Source organism: Artibeus jamaicensis, unplaced genomic scaffold, assembly GCF_021234435.1.
Source record: "Artibeus jamaicensis isolate MK-2021 breed Jamaican fruit bat unplaced genomic scaffold, CSHL_Jam_final contig_685, whole genome shotgun sequence".
Classification (NCBI taxonomy): Eukaryota; Metazoa; Chordata; class Mammalia; order Chiroptera; family Phyllostomidae; genus Artibeus; species Artibeus jamaicensis.
The window spans coordinates 29434705-29458336 of record NW_026521924.1 but is presented as its reverse complement, the minus strand read 5'-3'; the positions used below and the strand labels follow the sequence as shown (position 1 = coordinate 29458336).

At 53.3% G+C, this 23632-nt stretch overlaps 1 protein-coding gene across 3 annotated transcripts in view; it reads left to right on the top strand.

Annotated features, from left to right (window-relative positions):
- The first annotated feature begins 3274 nt into the window (after positions 1-3274).
- The window catches only part of NFATC2 (nuclear factor of activated T cells 2), a 124960-nt gene continuing 104602 nt past the window's right edge, over positions 3275-23632 (top strand). For 2 of the 3 annotated variants that reach the window (XM_037133633.2, XM_037133634.2), the window contains exons 1-2: positions 3275-3650; positions 21769-22777. In XM_037133633.2, the coding sequence (XP_036989528.1) occupies positions 3521-3650; positions 21769-22777 (1139 nt within the window). In that variant the 5' untranslated portion in view covers positions 3275-3520. The remainder of the gene's footprint in view (positions 3651-21768; positions 22778-23632) is intronic. The other variant, XM_037133635.2, reaches the window with a different exon arrangement.

The following is a 23632-nucleotide window of genomic DNA, read 5'->3' as shown; positions in this document are numbered from 1 at the left end:
GGACCCTGCTGTGAAGCTGGGCGTGACAAGGAGAGACAAAACCAGGTGGAAGGAGGCAAGAACCCGAGACCAGGGTGTCAAGCTCACATGCTCCTGGGGCCAGATGGGGACAGCTGGGCGGGGTCGGTGGGGACCTGAAGGGGGTGGTCCGTACTCACTCAGCTCCAGGGGACTGGTCTCCATCTGCTGCGGCCAGATCTTCCCATTTCTCAGGAGACATTGGACATCTGGATGTTTATATGAAATCTCTCAATTAGGAAAAAAACGTCACTTCAGATTTTTAGGAAAAATCACAGGGCAGACCAAACATAATTTAGAGCCGGGCAAAAGTAGGTCCACAGTGGCAGAGGCAGTGAGGCAAGGGGAGGGCGGCATGTGATGCCAAGGGGAGCGGGGGCGGGGCCGCTGCCGGAGTAGGCCAGGTGTTTGCAGTCACGCTTAATGGGAAGCCGAGAGGGGGATGCTGGGATTTCTGGTGTGAAAGGACCCTCTGGCTGTTCCGCGGCGGCAGAAGCAGGGAGGGGACCGCTGCGGTCCTCCAGGTGACAGGTGATGGGGACTTGGGGTCACTGGGGCAGGAGGAAGGGCAGTGAAGTGGGGGAGAAATGGCTGGGTTTGGGTTACATTTTGAAGATGGAGCTGCCTGGGTCTGCGTGTGCTGGGAGGAGAGGAACCCAGGGCTACTCCTGGGAGTTCGGCTGGAGAACCAGATGAAGGTGCAGGCAGGCAGTACCTGAGCTGGGAAGGCGGGGGATGTTCCCGAGGATACCAGGGTTTGGTGGGGACACGTTCCCTTTGAGATGCTTGTTGGATACCCCCATGTGGAGATGTGGGGTGGTGGGCAGTGGGACATCTGAGCCCAGGTTTCAGGGGAGAGGTACAGGCTGTGGATAAAAAGGAGCTTTATACCAGTAGGGGAAAAGGAGGGTAGAGCTCTGGGTTGTGGGTCCCTCCAGGGCCGAGTGGAAGGGGCCTCAGGACTCAGAGCCCCCAGCAGTGGTGCTGGGGGCCAAGAGGCCATGATCCTCAGGTACTTCTCTTAGGTAGGACCAAGGTAGGCCGAGTAGTTTCCCAAAGGAACACACTGAGCGCTGTTCTCGGACGAAGGGGGAATGATTCCGGGTGGGCAGCACCAACCCATGTCCACTAGAGCGGAGGCATTTAATCATTATGGGGGGGGGACGAGACAGGTGAGGATAATGCCGGGCTTTCTGCTGGTGTACCGCACGAGGGCAGGCTGGTTCGTTCTTTACCCCCCGCCAGGTTTCGGGGCTGGGCTTTGGGGCCTGTCAAGACTGAGAGCACCCATCGCCTTGATGTTCCGCTGTGAGTGTCCTCGCCTGCGTCACCTCCCCTCCCCCACCTAAACTTATTACCCACCCCTTCGGTGCATACCCCCCCCCCAGCATAGCTGTGCTGATGAGTAGGGACCAAAGAGGATTTCTTTGTAGCCTGACAACTAGAAAGTGCTTCCCAAGATTCTGAAATTTGGTGAGTCCTGAGCCGGGCCCTGGCCCCTGGAGTGGAGTTTGAATGTAAAGCAGGGGTGCTCACCCCTGGCCGCATCTGAAACATTCTGATCATGACTGGCGTCTGGGGGGGCCATTAACCGGCTCTCCAGGAGAGCCTGATGTGCAGCTCGGGCTGGGCAGCAGTGGCCTAGGTGCAGTTTGGGAAACCTGCTCCCTGCCGCTCTGCTTTGCTTTGGGGATTGGAGCAGGAGGAGGGCGGAAGCTGTAACCTTCAGACGGCTGCATCCTGTGATCGGTAGCAGCACCAGGCCCCTAGCAGGTGCCCCAGAAATATTCGTGGAGTGAATGATGAAGGATAGCTTCGCACACATCCCTCCATGGAGCAGAGAAGATGCCCCTCCCTACCGCAAAGAGTGTGTATTCTTCGTGCCTCCGGTTCACGGGGAACGGTGGGGGCAAGTCCCCACACAAGGTCAAGCTCAGGAAATCCCCAAACCTCTCCCACCCCCTCTTCCAATCCAGTGATTCTCAATGCTGGCTGCACATTAGATGCCTTGTAGATCATAAAAAAAAAAAAAACCCAGAAAACAACTTTTCCATGTTTTCATGCATTGGGTTTGGATTGGAACCTGAGCACAGGCTTGTGTAAAAACATTCCAGGTGCTTCTAATGTTCCATTAGGGTAGAAGACCACTATTCTGATCTTTCCTGCCTCCACAAGTCTGTGTTCTGACTTCACCTAACTCGCCCAGAGCCCTGGGGTTGTTTCATTAAGGGATGGCTCTGCGTTTTTATGCGGTGTTCCCCAAACGTCCCCGTTCATAACAGGCACCTTGGGTGCTTGCTTAAAAATACACACTCCCCAGCCTCTACTCCAGACGTCTGGAATCAGAATCCCGAGTGAGGGGGCCTGGGAATCTGTTTTTCACAAGCATCCAGGTGTGCTTGTTACTTGCCACAGCCCTCCTTACTCAGCCTGCAACACGCTGAGCTCCCGCTGGCTTTTGCTTTCTTTTGGTTCCTGCTGCCAGAACAGTCTCCCCCGCCCCCATCCTCCCATCAACCAGGTTCCTGCAAATGTCCCCTCCTGAGAGAGGTCCTTTGTGATCACAGAAGTCTCTGAAGCCTCCCCAGTCCGCACCACACCCCCGGCGAGTTCTCTGCTGACACCCTACAGGAGGCTGTCTCTGCTCTCCCCTGTGCTGCCTTCACGCCTGTCCCTCGCCAGAACCGGAGCTTCTCCCCGGCCATCGCCCGTCCCATTCAGGCTGCGTCCCTGGCACCTGGCACACTCGACAGGTGGTTGGCCAAGAGGTGTAGATGGGGCCTGTGCTTTGAGTGTCTGCGATTCTTTCCCAGGTCCTGGGGAACTGAGTTAGGGCCGAGCAGGTGACTGAACTTCGGATGCAGATCATGCCACAGCTGTGGGCTATCAGAGGCACACGGAGTTACAGGTCTGCCCCCTTGGGGAAGAAAAGAGGGAAAAGACTGGGATCAGCTGGTCACTAGGGCAAAACTACAAGCGGCAGCAGTTTTCTTGTCTAGGTTCTGGGTGGGGCAAGGCCAGCAGCACTCACCCCTGCAGGGTGGCAGGCAGTGGCCTCCCAGAGTGGCTGTGGCCCCCAGCCGGTAGCTAAGCTGGGGGCCAGGGCAGCAGGCAGCCGGCCTCCTTCCTGCGGGGCGCTGGCTAGCCTGGGCCGCCCGCCTCCCTCTCCCTCCCCTGGGTCCCTGGGTGGCGGCCCCGCCCCCGCTGGCCTGGCCGCCCTGTCCCCGCCTCCCCCCTCCCAGGGCTGCAACAGGTGCCTCCCCGAGCAGGAAGCTCGCGCTGCGCCGCTGCGGCTGCTCAGCTCTCCAGGCGCGTCCAGACCCGCTGAGCTCGGCACGCCATCCCAGACCCCGCGGCGGTCCCCACGAGGACAGTGACCCCCGCCACTTCACCTGCCTCTCCGCCTGCTTCCTGCCACTTTGTCAGCCCCGGCGAAGGGCCCAAGAGAAAGCTGAGCCTGCTCTCGTCCCGGCCCCGCAGCCCTCCTGTCTCCTTACGCGCCATGGAAGCCTCGCAACAGCAGCTAGACCCCGACGGAAGGGGCGCCTTGGGCCACGAGCCAGGGGACAGCCCCCAAGAAGAGCTGGACTTCTCCATGCTCTTCAACTATGACTATATGAACCCTCCTGAAGGTCGGTGGAGGCTCCCCCCGGCCTGGCCCCCCAGCCTGGGCTGGGGCTTGGGCCTGGGGAGTCGGCACAGGGCCCCTTTGCTCCAGATGTCCCACTTCTGGGGGGCTTGGTGAGGGGGCGCCTGTCCCCAGGTGAGAGGGAGGGCGTGCGGCGTCGGGGACTGCTGCCGCCCTTAGGGGGCGGTAGGCGCACCCTTGCCTCATAGAGCGTCAACTTCCAATTACCGTGACTTCTCCCCGAGGGAGGAGGTAGCAAAAGGTGGCAGGGGTCTCCGTTGCCTTCGTGTCTGCCGGGTAGTCAGAGGGCAAAGAAAGTGACCAATTCCCCTTTGGGGGGAGGAGGTGAGGAAGCCAAGGAGTGGAGTTATGGGAGGGGCTGGTGCTCCCGGAGGTTGCCGCTGCACCTAATTAATGGTCAGGGCAGGTGAAAGCTGATCTCCCCGCCTCTGCAGCGACTGGCGGCCTTCGCCTGGGGACTTTGTGTTGAAGCTAAGGAAGAGGGTGTCTGTGTCTAGAGCTGCGGTGTGGTTTGACTGCGCTGTCAGGAGGCCGGCCCATTTCCTCCCTGGGTGGTGCTGCGGCCTTTGCCAGTGGGCTTGATCGGCCTGAGCTTATTCGCACCGTTCCCACGTCCACACCCCACAGTCATAATGGCTGTGGGGGCTGGGAGGGGTGGAGGGGGTCCAGCGGGTAGAGGGGAAGCTGGCCTGTGGATTCAGCCAGGCTCTGCCCAAGGAACCTGCTTGTCAGTCCGTGCCTTCCGGTGCCCTCTGCCGCCAGGGGCTGGGGACATCCCCGTCCCGGGCTGTCACTTCACGTGTTCAACGGGAGCCTTTGTCAGAAGGAGGAGGGGGAGGCCACACACCCAACCTCGCTGTGTTTTTCTGGTTAGCAGGTTGTCTTGGAAAAAAAACAAAAAAACCCAACCAGGCTTCCTGATTTTGACAGCCCGACCTAGCCAATACTTGTTGCAGCCTCAGGGGTAGGCTTACTGGTAACTTCCAGATGCGCTGGGGCCCAGCCGTGGCCTGCGGAGTGCAGGAAGGGGTTGTGCTGGCTGCTTGTGTAGGCAGCACGCTCACCCACCCAGGTGGTGGGTGGGGGCTCCCCATTTCCCAGAGACGCCGGATAGGCAGATGGATGCGAAGTTTTAATTGCCTTGCACGCGTCTTCCCTGGCCACCTTAGGTGAGGGGCTTGTTTTGACCTCAGGGGTCCCCTTCCCTTCCCTTGGATACCAAGTGAAGACAGTAATTAGTAATTATTCTGCATTTTGGCTGGAGATGGAAATAATTAGCCAGCACGACAGACCCATCTTCTCAAGTTGCAATCTGGAGGCCATCCTTCGCTTTGAAAAGATAGGATTTGGAATCTGCACGTGATCCCTTTAGCATCAGTGGTCTTTCTGTTCGTGAAGATTAAAGTCATGTTTTGCAGGGGACTAATACATACACCCCTCCTGGATTTATAATCAGCTAACTTTTTTTTTTTTTTTGGCAGGGGGGTGATTTCCGGGGAAATAGTTTCCAAGCCAAATCTGATGGGAGGTGCTTTTTATAGTTTTTCTTGGCAGTGGTGTTTAGAAGCTGCCAGATGGGTATCTAAATGACCATAGTGAAAGCCCTGGAATCTGTTTTCTTTTTTTTTAATAAACTATTTTTTGGAACAGTTTTAGATTTACAGAAAAGTTGTAAAGATAATACAAAGAGTTCCCATATACCCAATACCCACTTTTCCATATTGTAAACATTTTACATTAGTCTGTATTAGCATCGTTATAATGAAGGGACCAATAATGATACATCATTATGACCTAGAGTCCATGCTTGGTTCAAGTTCACACTGTCTTTGTGTTCTATGAGCTTGACAATTTTGAGGAGCACTGGTTCGATCTCACAGTTAGGGTCTTTCTAATGTGTTTTCTCATGGTGAGACGGGGCATGGGTTTTGGGGGGGAGGAGCACAAATGTAAAGTGACCACCTCCATCACGCCCTGGCTAGGGTCCCTACTATCCGCTTTATCACCACTGACATTGACCTTGATGATCTGGCCAAGGAAGGGCATGTCAGGTGTCTCCACAGTAAAGTCACTCTTTTCCAAACTGCGCCCCTTGGGAAGAAGTTACTGGGTGCCACCCCCCTGTGAAGGATGGGGAATTATGCTCTGGGGTCTGTAACAGAGTGACACCTTGCTGGGAGGTAGGTGGCACAGAAACATCATGACTCCAAAGGGACATCTCGAGCCTTGAGAGGCTAACGTGAGCTGCTCCAGATGTGGGTCTGGCTCTGGCTCACCCAGATGTTTAATAGAGGTCCCCTTTCTCTGCTTCTGGGTGGTGGAACTCCCCAAGGGCCAACACTGGTCCTAATCTTGCTCTTGGGCTTTGTCTCAGGGGACAGTGTGATGGTGATGTGTGTGAGGTGTTACCTGTAACTCTGGGCATGAGCTTGGCAAAATCCAAAGAAGGAGAAAGGCTGTTAATGGGACAGATGTTGTTAGAGATTGGTGAAGGTGCTGAGGGGACTTCAGGGAAGTCGTGCTTGTTTTATGGAGCCTTGGCATGAGGCAGATGTTTATTAGCTCATATGATAACTCCTCCAACCTGAGCTGGTAGACATGGTCATCTCCACATCATACAGACGACACTAAGACACAGAGAGGGGAGGGAATCTTCCCCAAAAGGCAGAGCTGGTAAATGGCAGGACTGAAATACGAGCCTGGCAGACCTACTCCAGAGCCTGCATTCCGGAGGATTCCTCATTCCCTCCTTGGGTGGGAGACACATGTGAAATGGTTTGTAAGGGGTCTGGCACCATGGCAACACTGGAATTTAAGGTAGTTACCAACAGTGATCTTGGGCAAGTCATTTAACCTCTCTGAACCTCTGTTTGCCCATCAGTCAAATGGCTGAAGTAATAGTACTTATCTCATAAAGCTGTGTGCCTTGGATGAGTTAATCCATTTAAATCCACTAACAGTGTGATTTGTTGCTAGCGTTTTTGTTAAATCCTTGATTTTGTTAATAGAGGTGCTCAGTTAATGTGAGCCATTATTCATTTACTCATCCAACTAACTGTTGAGTACCTATCCTGGGGATGTAACAGAATAAGAATTGGCCCCTGCCTTCGTTGAGCTGGACCCTCTAATTGTTTTCTCTTGTCTGATTGCATTGGCTGATTTCACTAGTAGCATGCTCATAGGCGTGGAAATGGTAGGCATCCCTCCTGGTTTCTGACCCCAGCAGGAGAATCTCTAGTGTTGGCTTTAGGATTGAGGTGTATGTATTTAACTATGTCTAGGAAGTATCCATCCACTCCCATTTTTTTTGAGAGTTTTGATTAGGAGCGGGAGTTGAACTTTGTCAAACCTTTTAGCAGCAATGGAAAAGTGTGGCTTTATTTTTCTTAGATTTTTGCATGTTGACTTCTATTCAAACACTGCTGGTATAAACCTCACTTGGTGACTGTGTATTATTTTCTATGGTGGTAGCACCCATGTTGGTTTGACAACATTGGAAGATTTCTTTCAGCCGTATGCAGGAGTGATATTTGTCTGTAATAATAATATTTGTCCCTTTTTGTGTGCTATTAGGTTTAAGCATCTTTTATTTTCTATGCTCAGGAACAGTGTATTGTTGGGATTAACCAGTTTCTGAGGTTGTCATAGGATTCCCTTGTGAAGCCATTTGGACCTGGTACCTTTTGATGATGGTTCCCGGATCGCTTTGTCTATTGCGTCTGTGGGAAGTGGTCTGTCTACAGTTTCTATTTCTACTGGAGTCAGTTTTGGTAAACTGCCTCTAAAGAGATTATCCATTTTATCTGTCTAGACTTCCAAATTTATTTGCCTAGAGTCATACTAAGCAGATTCTTATCTTTCTTCTGCTGAGGGAGATGGCTGAGTACATAGTAACAGAAGGAATAGGGACACGGCTTTGGGAGTCCTGACCAGGGCTCCTGTCCCCACCTTAGATGAGGGCAATGCCGGCTTTTTGACTGATGAGAAGTTTAATTCCATGTGTGTGCTTGGGAGTTCAATGGATTCTTACTTCTCCTAACTGGTAACACATTGGGAGAGACAGATGGGTACTGGGAATCCCTAGTCACCTCCAGAGATGCCAGATGTCCTCTGGGCTGTGTTAGGGACTGACATATTGGGAATGCTCACTTCTGGTTTGCCTCAGTGGGTCTGGTGCACCCCTCCTTCGATTCCTGGTAAGCTTATGCATGTGTCTCTGACTTTGCCCTTGCAGAAGGGAAAACATACTCCTGGTCATTGCTTGCAGAGTCTGTTCTGGTGATCCTTACACTTCCTGGGTCACAGACCTTTGAAAGCTGACAAAAGCCCCGGGTCCTGAATATACACCCACTGCTGGAGCGCACACACACACACACACATGCCGTGCATGAGCACATGCCCCCTGGGGCAGGTCCCCTTTGCCCTCCACTGCCTTTTCTCCCATTTTCGGGTACAGTCACACACAGTCCCTACTGTGGCTCGTTCCCTGATGTCACCTGCACTTCAGTTCAGGAACACCTGCTCTCAGCCCACTCACAGGGGACAATTAAAACCTCATTCTCTCGGCAAACACTCCCTGAATGCTGGTTTGGTGCCAGGCCCCGTGGGGGCACAGAGACGGATTAGACGTGGCTCTGCCCTCCCCTGGCCCCCAGGTCTCTGTGAGACACAGCCCAGTAAACAAACAGGGACAAACGAGGTGCTGGGATAAAGTATCATGGGGTTTTTTTTGGTGCTTACTAAAAATAGTGTTCTACGCTAAGCAAGCAGGTTCGCCAACATGTGACATTCAGAGACGTCGTCTGTGTCAAGTTAAGGACAGGCCTTAATAAGCTTGCTTGTACAAACAGTGTCTCCAGGTGCAGCTGGAGAGGGGCAGGGAGGCCCAGAATTGTCAGGGAGGCAAAGGAAGTGGAGAGGAAGTTGTCTGAAGCATTCTTCACTGTAGAACACATGTCGTCCCGGCTTCCAGATCAAAAGCCCTCTGTTCGAGGTGGCCTTTGATTTCCCCTCCCCCTCCCTTTGGGAGGGGAGCCCTTAAAACCTTACAGCAGTCTTATTTGACCGAACGAAGGCCCATTCCCAAGGCTTTATAGTCCTGTAAGGTGATGGGGTTGAGGCAAGTTGAAAAAAGCAGCGTTGGTGCCCAGGGGCTCTCATTCCTGGCTGCACATTCGAATCTTCCGGCCATGCCGGGACCAGTGAAGTCATCGAGGGTCAGTTACCTTCGTGGATGTCTGGGGGCAGTGATAAGTGTCCAAGCAGGCCTTGAACCCAGGCAGGTGGGGTCCTGAGTTCCCGCCCTCAGCACTACAGCTCAGCCAGAATGTCGCCAATTCCAGCTTCAATGGGCCCCCAAGTGCAGGAGTAGCATGGGGTGCCTTCGCCCCTTACGTGTGATATTACCTAATTAGCAGTGGCATGCTCTTTGCCGCTCTCCTGATGGGATTATACTCATTATGAAATATGCAGCAAAAATAAAACATGGAGAAAGGACAGCACAGAAATAGGAGTTCGGCTGTTTTGATATTTCTTGCTATATCTCCTTGGGTTCTCAGGCAATGCCTCCTGGGGTACATGTTCCCCCAGCTCTAGAGGCCATTGGCTCAGCAAGTCGGAGCACTAGGTCTGAAACTGGGTAATCTTGGCTTGCACTTCTGACTTGGTTGCCTTCTGCCTGCGTGACCTTGGCCAAGCAAAAGTACCCAGCCTTAGCAAACATGCAATTAATAATTGTCAAGTAAATGGAGGACAAGTTGCGTGGTTCCTTGTTAGTAGTCTGCCCAAGGGCACCTGAGTTTGAGTCTCTGGGCTCTGTTTTCTCATCTGTGAGATGGGGGTGGTGATGGCCGGACTCGCCTGCCAGGGCTGACGTGACATTTCCATGGGATGGCGGGATCAGCATGCCAGCGGCAGGGCTGTGTGGATGTCAGGTGGCAGTGGTGAGGGGCTCTGAGGAACCTTCTAGCTCTCCTGACTTACTGAGGATTGGCCTCTTGGAGGAGCGAGTCTTTTGCCGTGGCCTTTGATGAATGAATCCGGAGCCTTAAGAGAAAATGGTCCAGGAGGAAGAGCCTGTTTGCTGTCACTGAAGAGGAGCCACCGGCGTCTGCGCTGGAGTTGGTGCCCAGCACGTTGTCTGACTTCTGCGTGTTCGGCGCTGACTTTAAGAACTCATCTGGCCCTGCCTCAGCCCCAGCCCCAGCCCCAGCCCCAGCACTTGGCTGGCTGCGGAGCTTTCCTGGTGGTCCCGACTCCAGGGCTGGGAGCTGCCCCTGTGGCTGCCTCTCTCAGGAAGGCAGGGCCTCCCCCGCCCCAGGTGTCCTGCCCCGTCCCCGTGGGACTGACCCCCTGAGCCAGGGCCAGGGAGATGCAGCCCAGGAAAGGGCAGGGTGATAGATGCCTTGTGGCTTCCCTCCACAGAGGACCTCCTCCTTCCTCCCGCCCCAGCACAGGAAACAGCCACAGGTTCCGCAGAGCTCGGGCCAAACTCAGCTTCCCCAGGCTGCTGGGAGGTTTGGCAGGGCGGGGGTGGGGGGGTGATGGTGGTGTGTGTGTGTTTCTTGTGATTGTTCCCAGACTGAGCTCAGGGAGGGGAGAGAGCCTGGACCCTGGGGCTCTTCCCAGGATGGGCCAGGGGCTGCTGTCCGCTTCCCTACCTGGAGCAGAGCCTGACACAGCTTCTCCCAAAGCAAGAGGAACAGCCTTTGACGCTTCCCTGAACTTTTAGGATGAACTTTTCCCAAAATATGGAAAAGTAGACATAATTTTACAACTAACTCCCATGTTCCCTTCACCCAGCTTTGACAGTTGCCAACACAGGACTGGTCTTCTCCACATCCCTAGAATTCCAGATGGCATCGTAGCTTATGAATAAAAAGATTAATAGGTAGCTGTCCGAGATGAGGACTCTTGAGAAACATCAAAATAGCATGATCGGATCTGAAAAAGTGGTTACCTAATTTGAAATGTCCGGGGTTCACATTCCCGGCCTGTCTCATTGTGTCTTTTCAACTGTCAGCTTGTTTGAACCATGCTCCACACGAGACCCTCACACTGTATTTGGTTGACACTGTCACTTGGCTCTTTTATTCTGTAAAAGTTCCCGCATCGTCCATTTCTTTGCCATTTATTTTTTGGAGGAAAAGGTCATCTTTCCCACGGGATTCCCCACGTTCTGGATTTTGCCAGGGGCACACCTGTGGTGTATTCTGGCCCATTCCTCTGTCTCTTGCACTTCCCATAAACTGGCATTTAGCTCCAAAGCTACGGGCCTTTTCATTCTTTAAAAAAACTTTATTGTGTTGACTGGGGTGAGATTGGTTAGTACAATTATACAGGTTTCAGGTGTACCATTGTATGACCCATCGTCTGTGTTTTATGTTGCGTGTTCACCACCCCAAGTCAGGTCTCCTTCCATCACATTTATTCCCCTTTACCCTCTTCAACCCCCACCCCCATTTCCCGCTGGTCATCACCACGCTGTTGTCTGTGTGTGTTTTTTGGGGGGTTGCTTAATTCCTTTACCTTTTTCACCCAGGCCCCCACCCCCATTGACAGCTGTCCGTTCTCCGTGTGTCTGAGTCTGTTTCTAGTTTGTTAGTTTATTCTGTTCATTAGATTCCTCAGATGAGTGAGATCAGATGGTATTCGTCTTTCTCCGCCTGCCTTATTTCACTCAGCATAATTCTCTGTGTCTGTCCATGCTGTCGCCAAAGGTAAGAGCTCCTTCTTTTTCATGGCCAAGTTCTGTTCGAGTGTAAATGTACCACAGCTTTTTTATCCACTCATTTACTGATGGACACTCGGGCTGCTTCCAAATCTTGGCTGTTGTAAATAACACTGCAATGAACGGAGGGGTGCTTATGTTCTTTTGCATTAGTATTTCAGATTTTCTCCATGTGTAATCTTTTTGAGGTAATACCATACTGCTCTCCACAGTGGCTGCACCAGTCTGTATTCCCACCAACCAGGTATGAGGTTCCCTTTTCTCCACATCCTTGCCAGCACTTTTTGTCGATTTATTAATGGTGGCCATTCTGACAGGAGTGAGGTGATAATCTCATTGTGGCTTTAATTTGCAGTTCTCTCATGATGAGTGACATTGAGCACCCTTTCTTATGTCTGTGGGCCATCTGTAAGTTCTCTTTGGCGAAGTGTCTGTTCATGGCCTTTGCCCATTTTTTAATTGGATCGTTTGCTTTCTTGGTGTTGAGTTTATAAGTTCTCTGTAAATTGTGGCTGTTAACCCCTTATCAGATGCATCATCGGTGAATATGTTTTCCCATCCAGTGGTTTGTCTTTTCATTTTGTTGGTGTTCCCTTTGCCATGCAAAAACTCTTTAGTTTGAGGCAGTCCCATTTGTTGTTTATTATTGTTATTTTTGTTTCCCTTGACTCGGACTTTTATTGCTTTTTTCCCCCTCTGCCAAAGAAATAGATCAAAAGCAGACTGTAAGCTGTAAGCAGGGGAGAGAAATTGCTTTTCCTGTGTTGGCATTTGGGACCCTCCCTGTGCCTTAATCTGAGGTTTGGGGGAAGTGTGTTCTGAGCCGGGCCTGCTTTAATAGCTACCGAGATGCATTTCTGAAAGCCAGCCCTTCCCCTGTGAATTTTAATGGAGCCATGCCTGGGTGAGCGTTCCGAAGGGAAGAAAACCGCCTGCAAAGCTCAGGATTTATAAAGGGCCTTATTAAAACAAACCTGCTTGGGCACGCCTGCAAAAGGGGGCACCCGCAATGAGGGCGACGAAACCAAACAACTTTTTAGGCCTGCGATGCCTGCAGAAGTTAGTGGAAAGGTTACAGAAAGGGGCTGTTCACCTGCGCGATCCTAAGAAGGTGGGCTGCAGGTCCGCGGTCGGCCACAGGTGACATCACTCTGTTGCCATGGAGAAAGGAGGAATGTCATTAATGGCCAGGATTGGCAGGGGCCGCTGATGAAGTGTGCCAGCTCCCGGGAACATGGCACCGAAATCAAAGCTCCTGGGGAAAAGTGTAAATAAAGGGCCTGTCCATCAATAAGGTATTAATTTTAAATCTCTGCTGCTGGCCAAGGGTTGCAGGGGCCTTGCTGTCTTCCAGGGGAAGTTCCCATTTGGGTTTCAAACTGGCTGAAAGAAAGGTGGAAACCAGCTCTCCAGGGGGCTGTGGGGTTCAATGGGGGCAAAGCTGTTCAAGGGGCATTTGCTGAGGAGGAAGAGAGGGGAAGGTGGCTGTCCCCTACCCATGTCCTCTGGACAGGTTTAGAGGGAGCCAAGGGAGCAGGCGAGGCCAGCTCAGTTTCGGAGGGCGGATTATCTGGTCTATTTCTGGTTAATTTTTCTGACCAGATCTTTCCTCCTCCTTTTGGCGAGGAAGCCACCCATGGCTGTCCTGTGCTGCGTGACAAGTGTCAGGGGGACTGTCTTCTGGTAGAAATGGCCATCTCTATGTCACAAGTTTAATTGCAAATGACCGACTTCTTAGATAAATAAAGTATGGTGCGTGCATGCAACAGAATACTCCCCAGTGTTAAAAAAGAAACTGCGGCCATGTACAACATTGGTGCGTCTCACCCGTACGGCCAAGCGACTGACGTGACATGTGCATCCTGTTCGAGTCTATGTCTGTGACGATCAAGAGCAGGCAAACCCCAGTCTCTGGTGAGACAAGTCAGGCAGGTGGGCCCCCCAGGTCAGGGTTTCTGGCCAGGCGAGGACACCAAGGAGCCTCTTTGCAGGATGGAAATGTTCTGCATATTGCATGGTGGATACCCAGGGGCACACACATGTGAAAAGACACGAGCTGTCCACCTAATGTGTGTGCACTCTGCTGCATTGAAGCGATGCCTCAGTCTGAATCCCAGCTCTGCCCACGATTGTTTCTGTGACTTGCCGTGCCCGAGCCTCAGTTTCCCCGTCTGTAACGGAAGGGTTGGCAGTATCTGCCTCCCAGGCTGCTTGGAGGCTGCAGAGAGGGAGACTGCATATACAGGAGCTTGCAGCGCAGTGAGGATCAGCTACTTGAATGAACAGAAATAGGAAGTTCTCTGAACTTCCTGAAGGCAGGAGGGCCCCACAGAAGGGCTTTTAACCAGCAAGAGATAGTTCTTTTCATCCCGGTTTGAGCCTGGTGATGAGACCAGGCGTCTTCCAAGTGCCTGGGCTCTGCCGGCCCATCCAAGAGCTGACCTGAGGCAAGCGGGGTCACAGATTCCACTTGCTTCTCTACCCCTCTGCAAAAGGAACTGGGTAGTGGATGTGTTTTTGCAGACAGCCGAGCCAGCAGCCAGTCTGCGAGGCTCGTTGCTTGCAAATCATCCCAGGCCGTGTGTCCCGGGCGCCTGGCCTCATGGCGTGCTGCCTGGACAGCAGGACCAAGCCCTCCTCTCTTCCCTGTCTGGGGAGGCAGACAGCTGTCTCAGGTGGGGACAAGGTCAGCAAGGAGCGGAGCGTTCAAGGTGGCTTTTTCCAGGGGTTCCACGTTGTGAGGCGGGAGAGTAAGCTGCCTCCCCCGTTTTCTGGAACTCATTTATCTGGATGGAATTTTGTTTTGCCTTTCATGCCCTGTGTCTGCATGTGTCACCTTGGAATGACGGCAGCGACAACCTGATGCTCCATCGCTGTTAATACACACGATTCATTGTTTGGGCGTCCAATCACCTTTCTGCATGCGTGCATGGGGGGCTCTTTGGAAAGTTGAATTTATTACTTGATGGCAATCTGTAGCTTTTCAGAGGAGGTCTTTTCAACAGGCAAGCTGCCAGATGAAAAACCCGTCCACCTTCCCACTCCTTTCGATGACTCCTTGCGGGGCCCTGAATGCTCAGGAAGTTCTGAGGGCCATCAGGATGGTGGGAGGCAGGGTCCCTTCCATCTTCTTCCCTCTCCTCCAGCTGCACATGTGCATCTCCAGGTTGGGGCATCCTAGGCATTGCTATGGCAACAGACTGTGATGTCTCAAAGCCGGGGCCTGGGACTTGCACCACCTTGGGGTGTGAGCTCATCAAGTGGTGGGCCCATCGCCTCCGACAAGGACGGGCCCCAGCTCTGGGGCCCCCTGCTAATCTGAGGGGTGTCTGGCCTCCATCCATGCCCTGGGTCTTCTCTTCCTTCATCTCCTTTCAGCCTGAAAGCACGGGTCACGTTGTCCCCTCCCCCCAGAGGACAGCTGCCTCCTCTAGGTTCCCTAGCTGGGTTTCTATTTTGGTCATTCTGTTCTGCTTCCTGAAAATTCCACCCGCCTGCAGTTCCCGGCGGAGAAGATGTTCTCTTGCTGTTCCTCTTTTCAAAAACGATCTGTCGGCTGGTCAGTTGGCACCAAGCGGTGGCCTCAGACTTGGCCGAGTGTCCCTGAGGGTGAGCAACAGGCCGCAGGAGGCTCCCTGAGGACAGGCGCTGGCAGGAGCCGCCAGGTGGCCCGAGTGTGGTTTTTCAAACAATCGTCCGCTCAGTCCTGTGGCAAATGGAGGGACTGTAAAGGTTCCAGAAGAAGGGAATCTGTGTCTTCAGTCGTGGGGGCAACTTCCTCCTGCTGGGGCTCCCTCCGAGCAGTTTCTATTCTGGGGACTCCCCATTTCCCTGTGTTGGGGTAAAGATGTCACCATCCAGGAAATAGCCCCTTTCATGCGAAGCAGGGTAGAGGAATGGTTTGGGGCATAGAGGACCCAACTACCTGAGACCGAATCCCAGGTCCGTCCCTCAGAGGCTGTGCAACCTTGGGCAAACAAGTCACCCTCTCTGAGCCTCATTTTCCCCATTTGTAAAATGAGGAAACTGTATCACCTGCTTAACAGGGTTTTTGTGGGACAAACATGTTAATATATGTTAAAAACATACAGTGATTCTTGGTGTGAGGAAATGGCATGATGTGTGAGCTATTACCATTTTTGTTACTGCGAGTAGTTCACTGAGTCATTAACACTTCGGTAAGATTTAGTTGCTCAGCTCCCAGGGAAAAGAGCACAGCGTGGACTGGAGGCGAGGTTGGAGGCTTTGCCTGTTCCCCATGTTTTCAGAAGGCTGGCGGAACCTGTGCTGAAAAGGGTCCCCAAAGTGTTAACGAATCTATTTTATTTTTATAAAAGTGTCTTCCCTTTTTAAAGATGCTTTAAAGGCATTGGGAGCTAGCATCTGCCACACCATCCAGTTGTTGTAAAATAAACCAGTGAGAGCAGAGAAAGGGTAGGACAGTGGCACTGGGGTCCCCCAACACTGTGTTGGCTGAGACCCCGAACTCAGTGCAGACTCCTTGCAGGGATGGGGCTGGAGTGGCCTCCCTGGCCATCTAGAAATTGTCCGGCAGTTTCTGGGAGTGGCCAGAGCCCTCCTCAAACCTCCAGGGGGCATAGGCGCGGGGTGAGCGCCCCCGAACATGCCAACAGGCGGGGTGATGGTAATGAGGACATTCAGACGTCTGCTGCCAACGACATCGAGGGCTGACAGTGAGCACAGGTCTCAGCTCTGAGTCACATCAGGTTTGAGGGCATGACTCACGGGTGGACGCGTCCAGCGGGGCGGGCCTCTGCGGTGTGCGGGCCCTGATGAGGTGCCGGGCTGCTGGGGGCCATCCTGCCTTGCGGGAGACATTTGGCAATACCTGGAGACATTTGTCGGTCGTCACAAGTGTGAGAGGGGTGGGGACGCTACTGGCTTCTAGCCGGGAGAGGCGGGGGTGCTTCCAAACACCCTGCAGTCCCCACCAGCAAGAATTGTTGTGTCTCAAATGTCAGTAGTTCTAAGGCTGAGGATCCCTGGCCCAGGGGTCTTGGGTGCTCTCAGGGCTGCCTCAGTTCAAGCTGTGGGACTCTGGGCAGGTTAACTCCCCTCTCTGTGTCAGGTCCTCCCCTGTGAAAGGGGACTAGACCATGCCTACCTCACAGGTTGTCATGAGGATTAAGTAAGTCACCATGTGTATTATGCTTTCAATAGTGCCTGGCACTCGAGTTTTCAAAATGTTAGCTGCTTTTGCTGCTGCTATTATTTTTATTATTATTATTGCCTGTCTGCCTTCAAAAGGCTCAGTTTAGTGGGGAGACAGACATGGGAATCTATAATCGATAGACTTTACTAGAATCTAGATGACTGTCTAGATCCTAGGAGCATGGAAGAATGGCCAGCTGATCTGGCCTGGAGAAATCAGTGAGGGCCTCCAGGAGGAGGTGACCCAAGGAGAATCTTGATGGACAGTGAGGAGAGGAGGCGTGGAAGGGAGTCTGGGCGAGGGGAACAGCACGTGCAGAGGCACGGAGGCACTGAGGACCTAGAGCAGCAACCTTTGAACCCCCCATCACCGTCTGTACTTCCTGCCTCTTCAAGTGCTGACACCTCTGTGGCGGGCTGGGACCTCCCATGGCCAGGGAGATGGTTCCACGTGGCCCACTGTTGAGGGCCTTGCATATAATGAGCCATGTCCTTGTCTTTGAGGGAGTGCAGTCTCCGGTAGCTGCTACTGTGTCTTTAAGTCCTTTCCTCTTAGACACTTGCCACTTTCTCCCACCCGTCGAGCTTTAAAAACAGTAGGTTTTCTGGGCAGTCACAGAAATGTCCCTCGTCTTGATCGAGGGGGCGGTTACAAGGGTGTCTGTAATATTTAGCAAAACTCCTCAAGCCCCACTCCCTAAATCTGCATATGGAAGTTATACCTCAATAAAACCAGAGTATCAGGTGGGAAAGGTGGTGGGCCTTGAGCTCAGAGCCTTTGGCCGGCCACAGCGTCTCGCTTGAGTTTAGTAACTTTTATTTCTATTGTATTTTTATGCTACCTTCTATTTATGGAGGTGACACTGATTTTCCATCTGTGGTAGTGGTGTCAGGTTTCCCCTTTAAATGAAAAAAAAAAAGTAGCCTGTGAATGGGCTTAAATAGAAATATTAGGTAAATCATGTTTACGGGGGGTAATTGATGGCTCCAGCAAAGATCGTGCACGTGGTCAGAAAAGGCAAGATTTCTGGCAACGGTGGTTCTGAGGTGACACTTGCTTTGGTCCAGTGCTGTGTGGGCACTGCGGTGACAGGGAAGAGCGTTGTCACGAGGCTGGCAGTTCTGTAGGGGGAAACAGTGAAGGGTCCTGGCCACCGGGATGTTCTAGTGATGAGCCCTTGAGCTGTGAGACTTACCGTCCAGTAGCCAGAGGACCGAGAGTTTAGCGATCTCCAGTTACCTTTATTTTTCCTGCTTGTTGTTTGAGTTTCTTGGGGAAGAAGAAGAAGAAGAAGAAAAAAAAGAAGAGAAAAAGTCTGCTGCTTGGATTATCATTAAAACCTGTGCAAACCCTTCAAATCCTTCTGCTTGGCCAGGCAGCCTCTGTTTCTGACCGCTGGCAGGGAGCATGTGTGATGTGTGATCGAAAGGCGGAGTTCTGTGCCTTTTCACACCAGCCTTGACGGGCTCTTTCTGATAAGACATAATGCAGCTTGTCTGATAAGGCCGGAATTTTTACTAAGAGACCTGGTGTGTTTTGTTTTGCCGGTTCAAAGGGTGATGGATTATCAGAATGTTGTTATGGATTTGACTTTAATCTCTTTGTAGGCTAAAAATCTAGGCTCTGCCAGGAAGGCGCACACACACACACGTGTGTGTGTGTGTGTGTGTGTGTGTACGCATGTACAAACCCAAGTTTATATCGATATGCAGCTTCACAAGAACGCTGAACCCTACAGAGTCTAGCTAGAAGAATCAGAGGGTTTTACAGAAGCAGCTGAGGAGACACACGGCTGGCTGGGTGGCAGAGGGAACTCCCTCCAATCCCCGCGTCCTAAACCAGGGTGCCCTCACTGTGTATCATCACCACCACCTTTAAAAGAAAAACGTGTCTCTTTGAGGAACTGTGTTTCTTCTCTCAGGGTGCTACAGAAATCAGTGTCCCCTTTCTGCCAGACCACTGTGCCCACCCCCCCACCCCCAGTTACTTAGTTCCCCTCCTTGGAGGAAGTCCCCATTTCCTGTAACTTCCAGCCACATGGTGTGAGTGTGTGTCTGTGTGTACCTCTTGCTTTTCTCTTTTAACTGTATCTTGCGGCCATTCCATTTGCACGCAGAAAGAACGCTTGCAGCCCTATCTCTAGCCGTGTTGTACCCCCTCCCCAGCCGATGGACACCAGGTTGTGTCCAGTCCTTGGGGACTGCAGACAGGGCAGCACTGCCGCATCTGCCACTTTGTTTTGCACGTGGCAGGCTTCCTCTGCAGGGTCAATTTCTGACAGTGACATTGCTCACTTCCAGGGATGTATGTGTTCAGGATTTTCACAGATAGTTCCAACTTCCTTCTTTCTACCTTTTGGTTTGGATAGTTGCATCTTTGAATAGTAGCTTAATATTTCACATGGACACTTTCGAAGTTAACCATTTTATTCATTCACCCAACCAACGATACTTTTTTAAAGGGCTTGTTTTGTGGCAGGTCCTGTGTCCTTGCTAGCAACTCAGTGAGAAGCTAGCAACTCAGTGAGAAGGGAGAGAGTCCTCATGAACTTGACTTATGCGGGGGATGCAGCTGGAGGCTGGGAGAAGGACCAATAATAAACAAATAAGTGGACTTGTGGGAAGTGCCCGGGGCAGAGTAGGGAAGTGTGAGTGGGGTCTGATCTGGTCACGGGGTCAGGAAGCCCCCCAAGCACCTGATACTTCACCTGGAGGGTTATGAGTAGCTTTAGTTATGTAGAGAAGGGGCTTGAGTATGGATAAGAGCAGAGCAGTTGAGGTTGAGGGAGCAGCAAGTGCAAAGGTCCTGAGGCAGAAAGAAACTCAGGGCTTTTTATGAACAGAAAGATAGCCAGTTTGGCTAGAGTCCCACAGGAGAGGTGAAGCAAGGTGGGCGGGCAGGGCCTAGCCAGGCTGGCCTTGTTGGGTTCATTTAACTTTACCCTAAGAGCTGTGGGAAGTCATTTCTGGGCTCTCCTGTGGGGTGGGGACACCATTTGGTCCCTAGAAGATCAGGTCAGCTAAATTAGACTCCAGAATGGTGCAGAAAGCACCGAGGAGGTTGAGGATCCCCTGGGCAGCCTCCTTACTCCCCCCAGTGGGCCAGTCACACAGCTTTAGGAAGAGGTCCCATGTGTGTCTGGCAGGCCCTGGAACTGCCTCTTTCACTTAACCTATTCACTCAGTCACTCAACAAACGTTTCTGGACGGCCTATAAGCGCCTGTGCCAAGCAGCGCAGCACAGTGAGAGATGTGGCCCTGTCCTGGGGGGAGGGGACTCTCGAGCAGGCTCACACGCTTCTACAAAGTGCGAGTGGCAGGCACGGTGGGCTTTGTGGGTCCCATGGTCTCTGTCACAGCCACCCACTCTGCTGTTGTGCTGCAAAAGCAAGCCACAGACCTTACGTAAACACCCGGGAGTGTCTGCGTCCCAGTAAAACTTCGGAAACAATCCATGGGCCGGGTCTGGGCTGGGGGCTGCTGTTTGCCTGGCCCTGGTCTAGGGCTCCAGAGTTCTCTGAACGGATAACTGAGGTGCTGAGAGCCAGTGACTGGTGTCAGTGGGGAAGGGATGTCCAGGGAATGGGGTGGGGCAAACTGCCAGGACAAGGACAGAGACCATCTTTGTGATGGGTCAGCCGGGGGAGGTGCTGGCCGTCTGAGCAGACCCATGAAGGGGTTAAGGGAAGCAGCCGAAGTGAGACCTTGTGTGGGGTGGGGGAGAGTTTCCAGGCAGAGGGGAAAAAACACAGTCGAGAACTCAGAGGCAGACTTGGCTGGAAGAAAAGCAAAGGTGTCAGCCGGGCGGGCGGGAGGTTCCTGAGTCAGGCTGGGGAAAAGTGGGGAGGGGTGGGAGGGGCCAGATGGGCCAGGGCCCAGGGACAAGTGTGCTTAGGATTCTAGGCCACATCTAGCGTGTCAGGGAAAGCCTTGGAAGTAGATTTCACAAATGGACGTTTCCAAAGACTGCTGTGTGGAGGATAGACCTTACGAGGCGAGGGCAGAGGTTGGGACGCCGGGGACACAGGGGTGGAGTGGGAGAGGGCGGTGGCTTGGACCAGGGTGGTTGTAGTTGGGGGAGGGGGGCACATGAATTCGGTTTATAATTAACAGTAGAGCGGTCAGGATTTGCTGATGGGTTAGATGTACGGGCATGACAGAGAAGAGTCCAGACCAAATCAAGTAACGACAGAGAGGGTGTAGGGACGGACCCCTGTTGAGCTGGGAAAGTGATTGACTGAGGAGTGGGTGAGGGTGGCGGGGATGGATAACTAGCTCCCTCACCAATTTCATTCTCCAGCCATGGGCCCCTTCGAGGTGGCAGCGGTGGCCGGAGTCAGATGGCCCCTCTTCAGGAAAGAATCAGGGCATTCTCCACCTGCTGGTTGTGATCAGTCGGGAGACCCTGGAGCCAGAGCCTCGCCTTGACTTCTGCAAGCCAAGTGTTTTGGCTGTGGGATTTCTAATTCTGCTAATTCTGCGTCTCAGAGCCGATCTCTCCCCTTCCCAGGGCCTCAGTGGCCTTATTTGTAAAATGGCATGTGAGATGCGGCATGTGTCAGGAGTCTGGGCTCCGAGCTAAGCCACTTCTTACTCAGGCACAAGGATTAGGGGTTTGACGCCAGAGTTCCGAGACCCAGGCCCCTGCAGCCTCCCCCTGCGTCCTTTGTCTGTGTCAGACACGTAGAGTGATGAGGGTCAAACTGTGGGTCACGACCCACGGGTGAGACAAGAAATCTGTTGATGGGGTTGTGACCCGCATGTAAATAGAGTAACCTTGGACAGGAGGAGAGATGAGGGTACCACGAGTAGCGGGGTAAGTATTGCTTTGGGAAACCTTTGTTTCTGGTGGGAGTGAGAATGACGGTGCGCAGGAGGTCGTGAGATAAAACGCATTTCTTCTGAGGGCCCCAGGTTCCGACGAAGGTCTGGAAGTAGTTAGCCCAGAGGGTCACCCAGGCCTCTGGCTGCTGCTGCGGCCCTGAAACCTTCCCACGTAGATCTCACCCTTGAAGGAATCTGGGATGTCACGCCCTGCCTTTCCTTCTGGTGAGGGGAGGAGGGTCCAGCTTGGGGTTTGGCCCCGGGGGAATTAAAATAATAACAATAAACAGCACGAAACCCAACCTGCGAATGCTCTGCATTGGGAGTTCTGTTTTAGAGGCTTAAAAAGACCCCTCCCTCCCCCTTCTCTTTCCAGAAGAACCGAATGCACATAAGGTCGCCAACCCACACTCCGGACTTGCGTACCCTGATGATGGCCTGGACTATGGCCTCAAGCCATACAGCCCCCTCGCCAGTTTCTCTGGCGAGCCCCCCGGCCGATTCGGAGAGCCGGATAGGGTAGGGCCCCAGGACTTTCTGAGCCCGGCCAAGCCAGCGGGGGCCTCGGGCCTGAGCCCTCGGATCGAGATCACTCCATCCCACGAACTGATGCAGGCAGGGGGGCTCCGCGTGAGAGACACTGGCCTCCTGGGGGAGCAGGCGTCGCTGGCGGGGGTGGCCGCCAGCCCGAGGTTCACGCTGCCCGTGCCCGGCTTCGAGGGCTACCGCGAGCCGCTTTGCTTGAGCCCCGCTAGCAGCGGCTCCTCTGCGAGCTTCATTTCCGACACCTTCTCTCCCTACACCTCGCCCTGCGTCTCGCCCAATAACGGCGGGCCCGACGACCTGTGTCCCCAGTTTCAAAACATCCCTGCTCATTATTCCCCCAGAACCTCGCCAATAATGTCACCTCGAACCAGCCTCGCTGAGGACAGCTGCCTGGGCCGCCACTCGCCCGTGCCCCGTCCGGCCTCCCGCTCCTCGTCGCCTGGTGCCAAGCGGAGGCATTCGTGCGCCGGGGCCTTGGCTGCTCCGCTGCCCGGAGCCTCGCCCCAGCACTCCCGCAGCCCCTCGCCGCAGCCCCCGGACGACGGGCCTCCCCCTGGCTACTCCCCAGCGGCTGGCTCTGCCGTCCTCATGGATGCCCTGAACAGCCTCGCCCCGGACTCACCTTGTGGGATCCCCCCCAAGATGTGGAAGACCAGCCCGGACCCGTCGCCGGTGTCTGCCGCCCCGCCCAAGGCCGGCCTGCCCCGCCACATCTACCCGGCCATGGAGTTCCTGGGGCCCTGCGAGCAGGAGGAGCGGAGGAACTCGGCCCCCGAGCCCATCTTGCTGATGCCGCCGACCTGGCCCAAGCAGCTGGTGCCTGCCATCCCCATCTGCAGGTGAGTCCGGCTTTGGAAACGACCCATTCCGGGAAACAGTCAGTCTCTGCAGGAAAAAAATCACGGCACATAATTCTGGAGCACGTGTCGTGCTTATATAATCTCCATGTGCCCTTTTCATAGTTGAGGAAGCAAGGCCCAGGGAGGTGAAGGGGGAGTTAGAGGTGTTGCTGGGACTTGAACTTGGGCGGGTAACTCCAGTCATGCTCCTGACCTTTAATATTAGGGAGTCTGAGTTTCTTGGCTCCTCCACTCCCAAACCAGACGCCTTTCTGGGGTTGGATGTCCTACACTGGACACGATAAATCGTAACCATGACGGGAAATGTCCTCTCTCTAAATCTTACGTTTCCCTGAGATCGTCATACACAGAAGCAAGAGCTGAAACAGCTCTCAGATGCTGGCGAAGCCATTTGCTGTGTGGTTATGGGAGGCCGAGGGTCCGAAAGCGGTTACCTGCCGAAAGTCACACGGCAGGGTAGCGACACACATGGTGTCACCACCCTGCTCCTCGCTGCAGTGTTCCGTCTCCAGTGAAGAGGAAGGCGTCCTTGGGTTTCTTAGAGAGGTGGGAGGTGCTACTCTTCAAATTCCCAGAGAAAAAGAAGGTGTAGCCATCAGAAACCTGCTAAATACAGTGTCCAGCACAAATAACGCCCCTCTTTTATTACCAAATCATAAGCATGTGATTCTGTCACATAACAACATCACGCTCGAGCGCGCCTAACACCATTTTCGGTGAAATGTTCAAATGAAAACGGCGAATGAACACACCCATGTTATCACCCCACCAACGACACTCGGGCAGACGTTTCCTCTGCCGGACGCTGGGCAATGAAACCAGCTTCCTGAACTG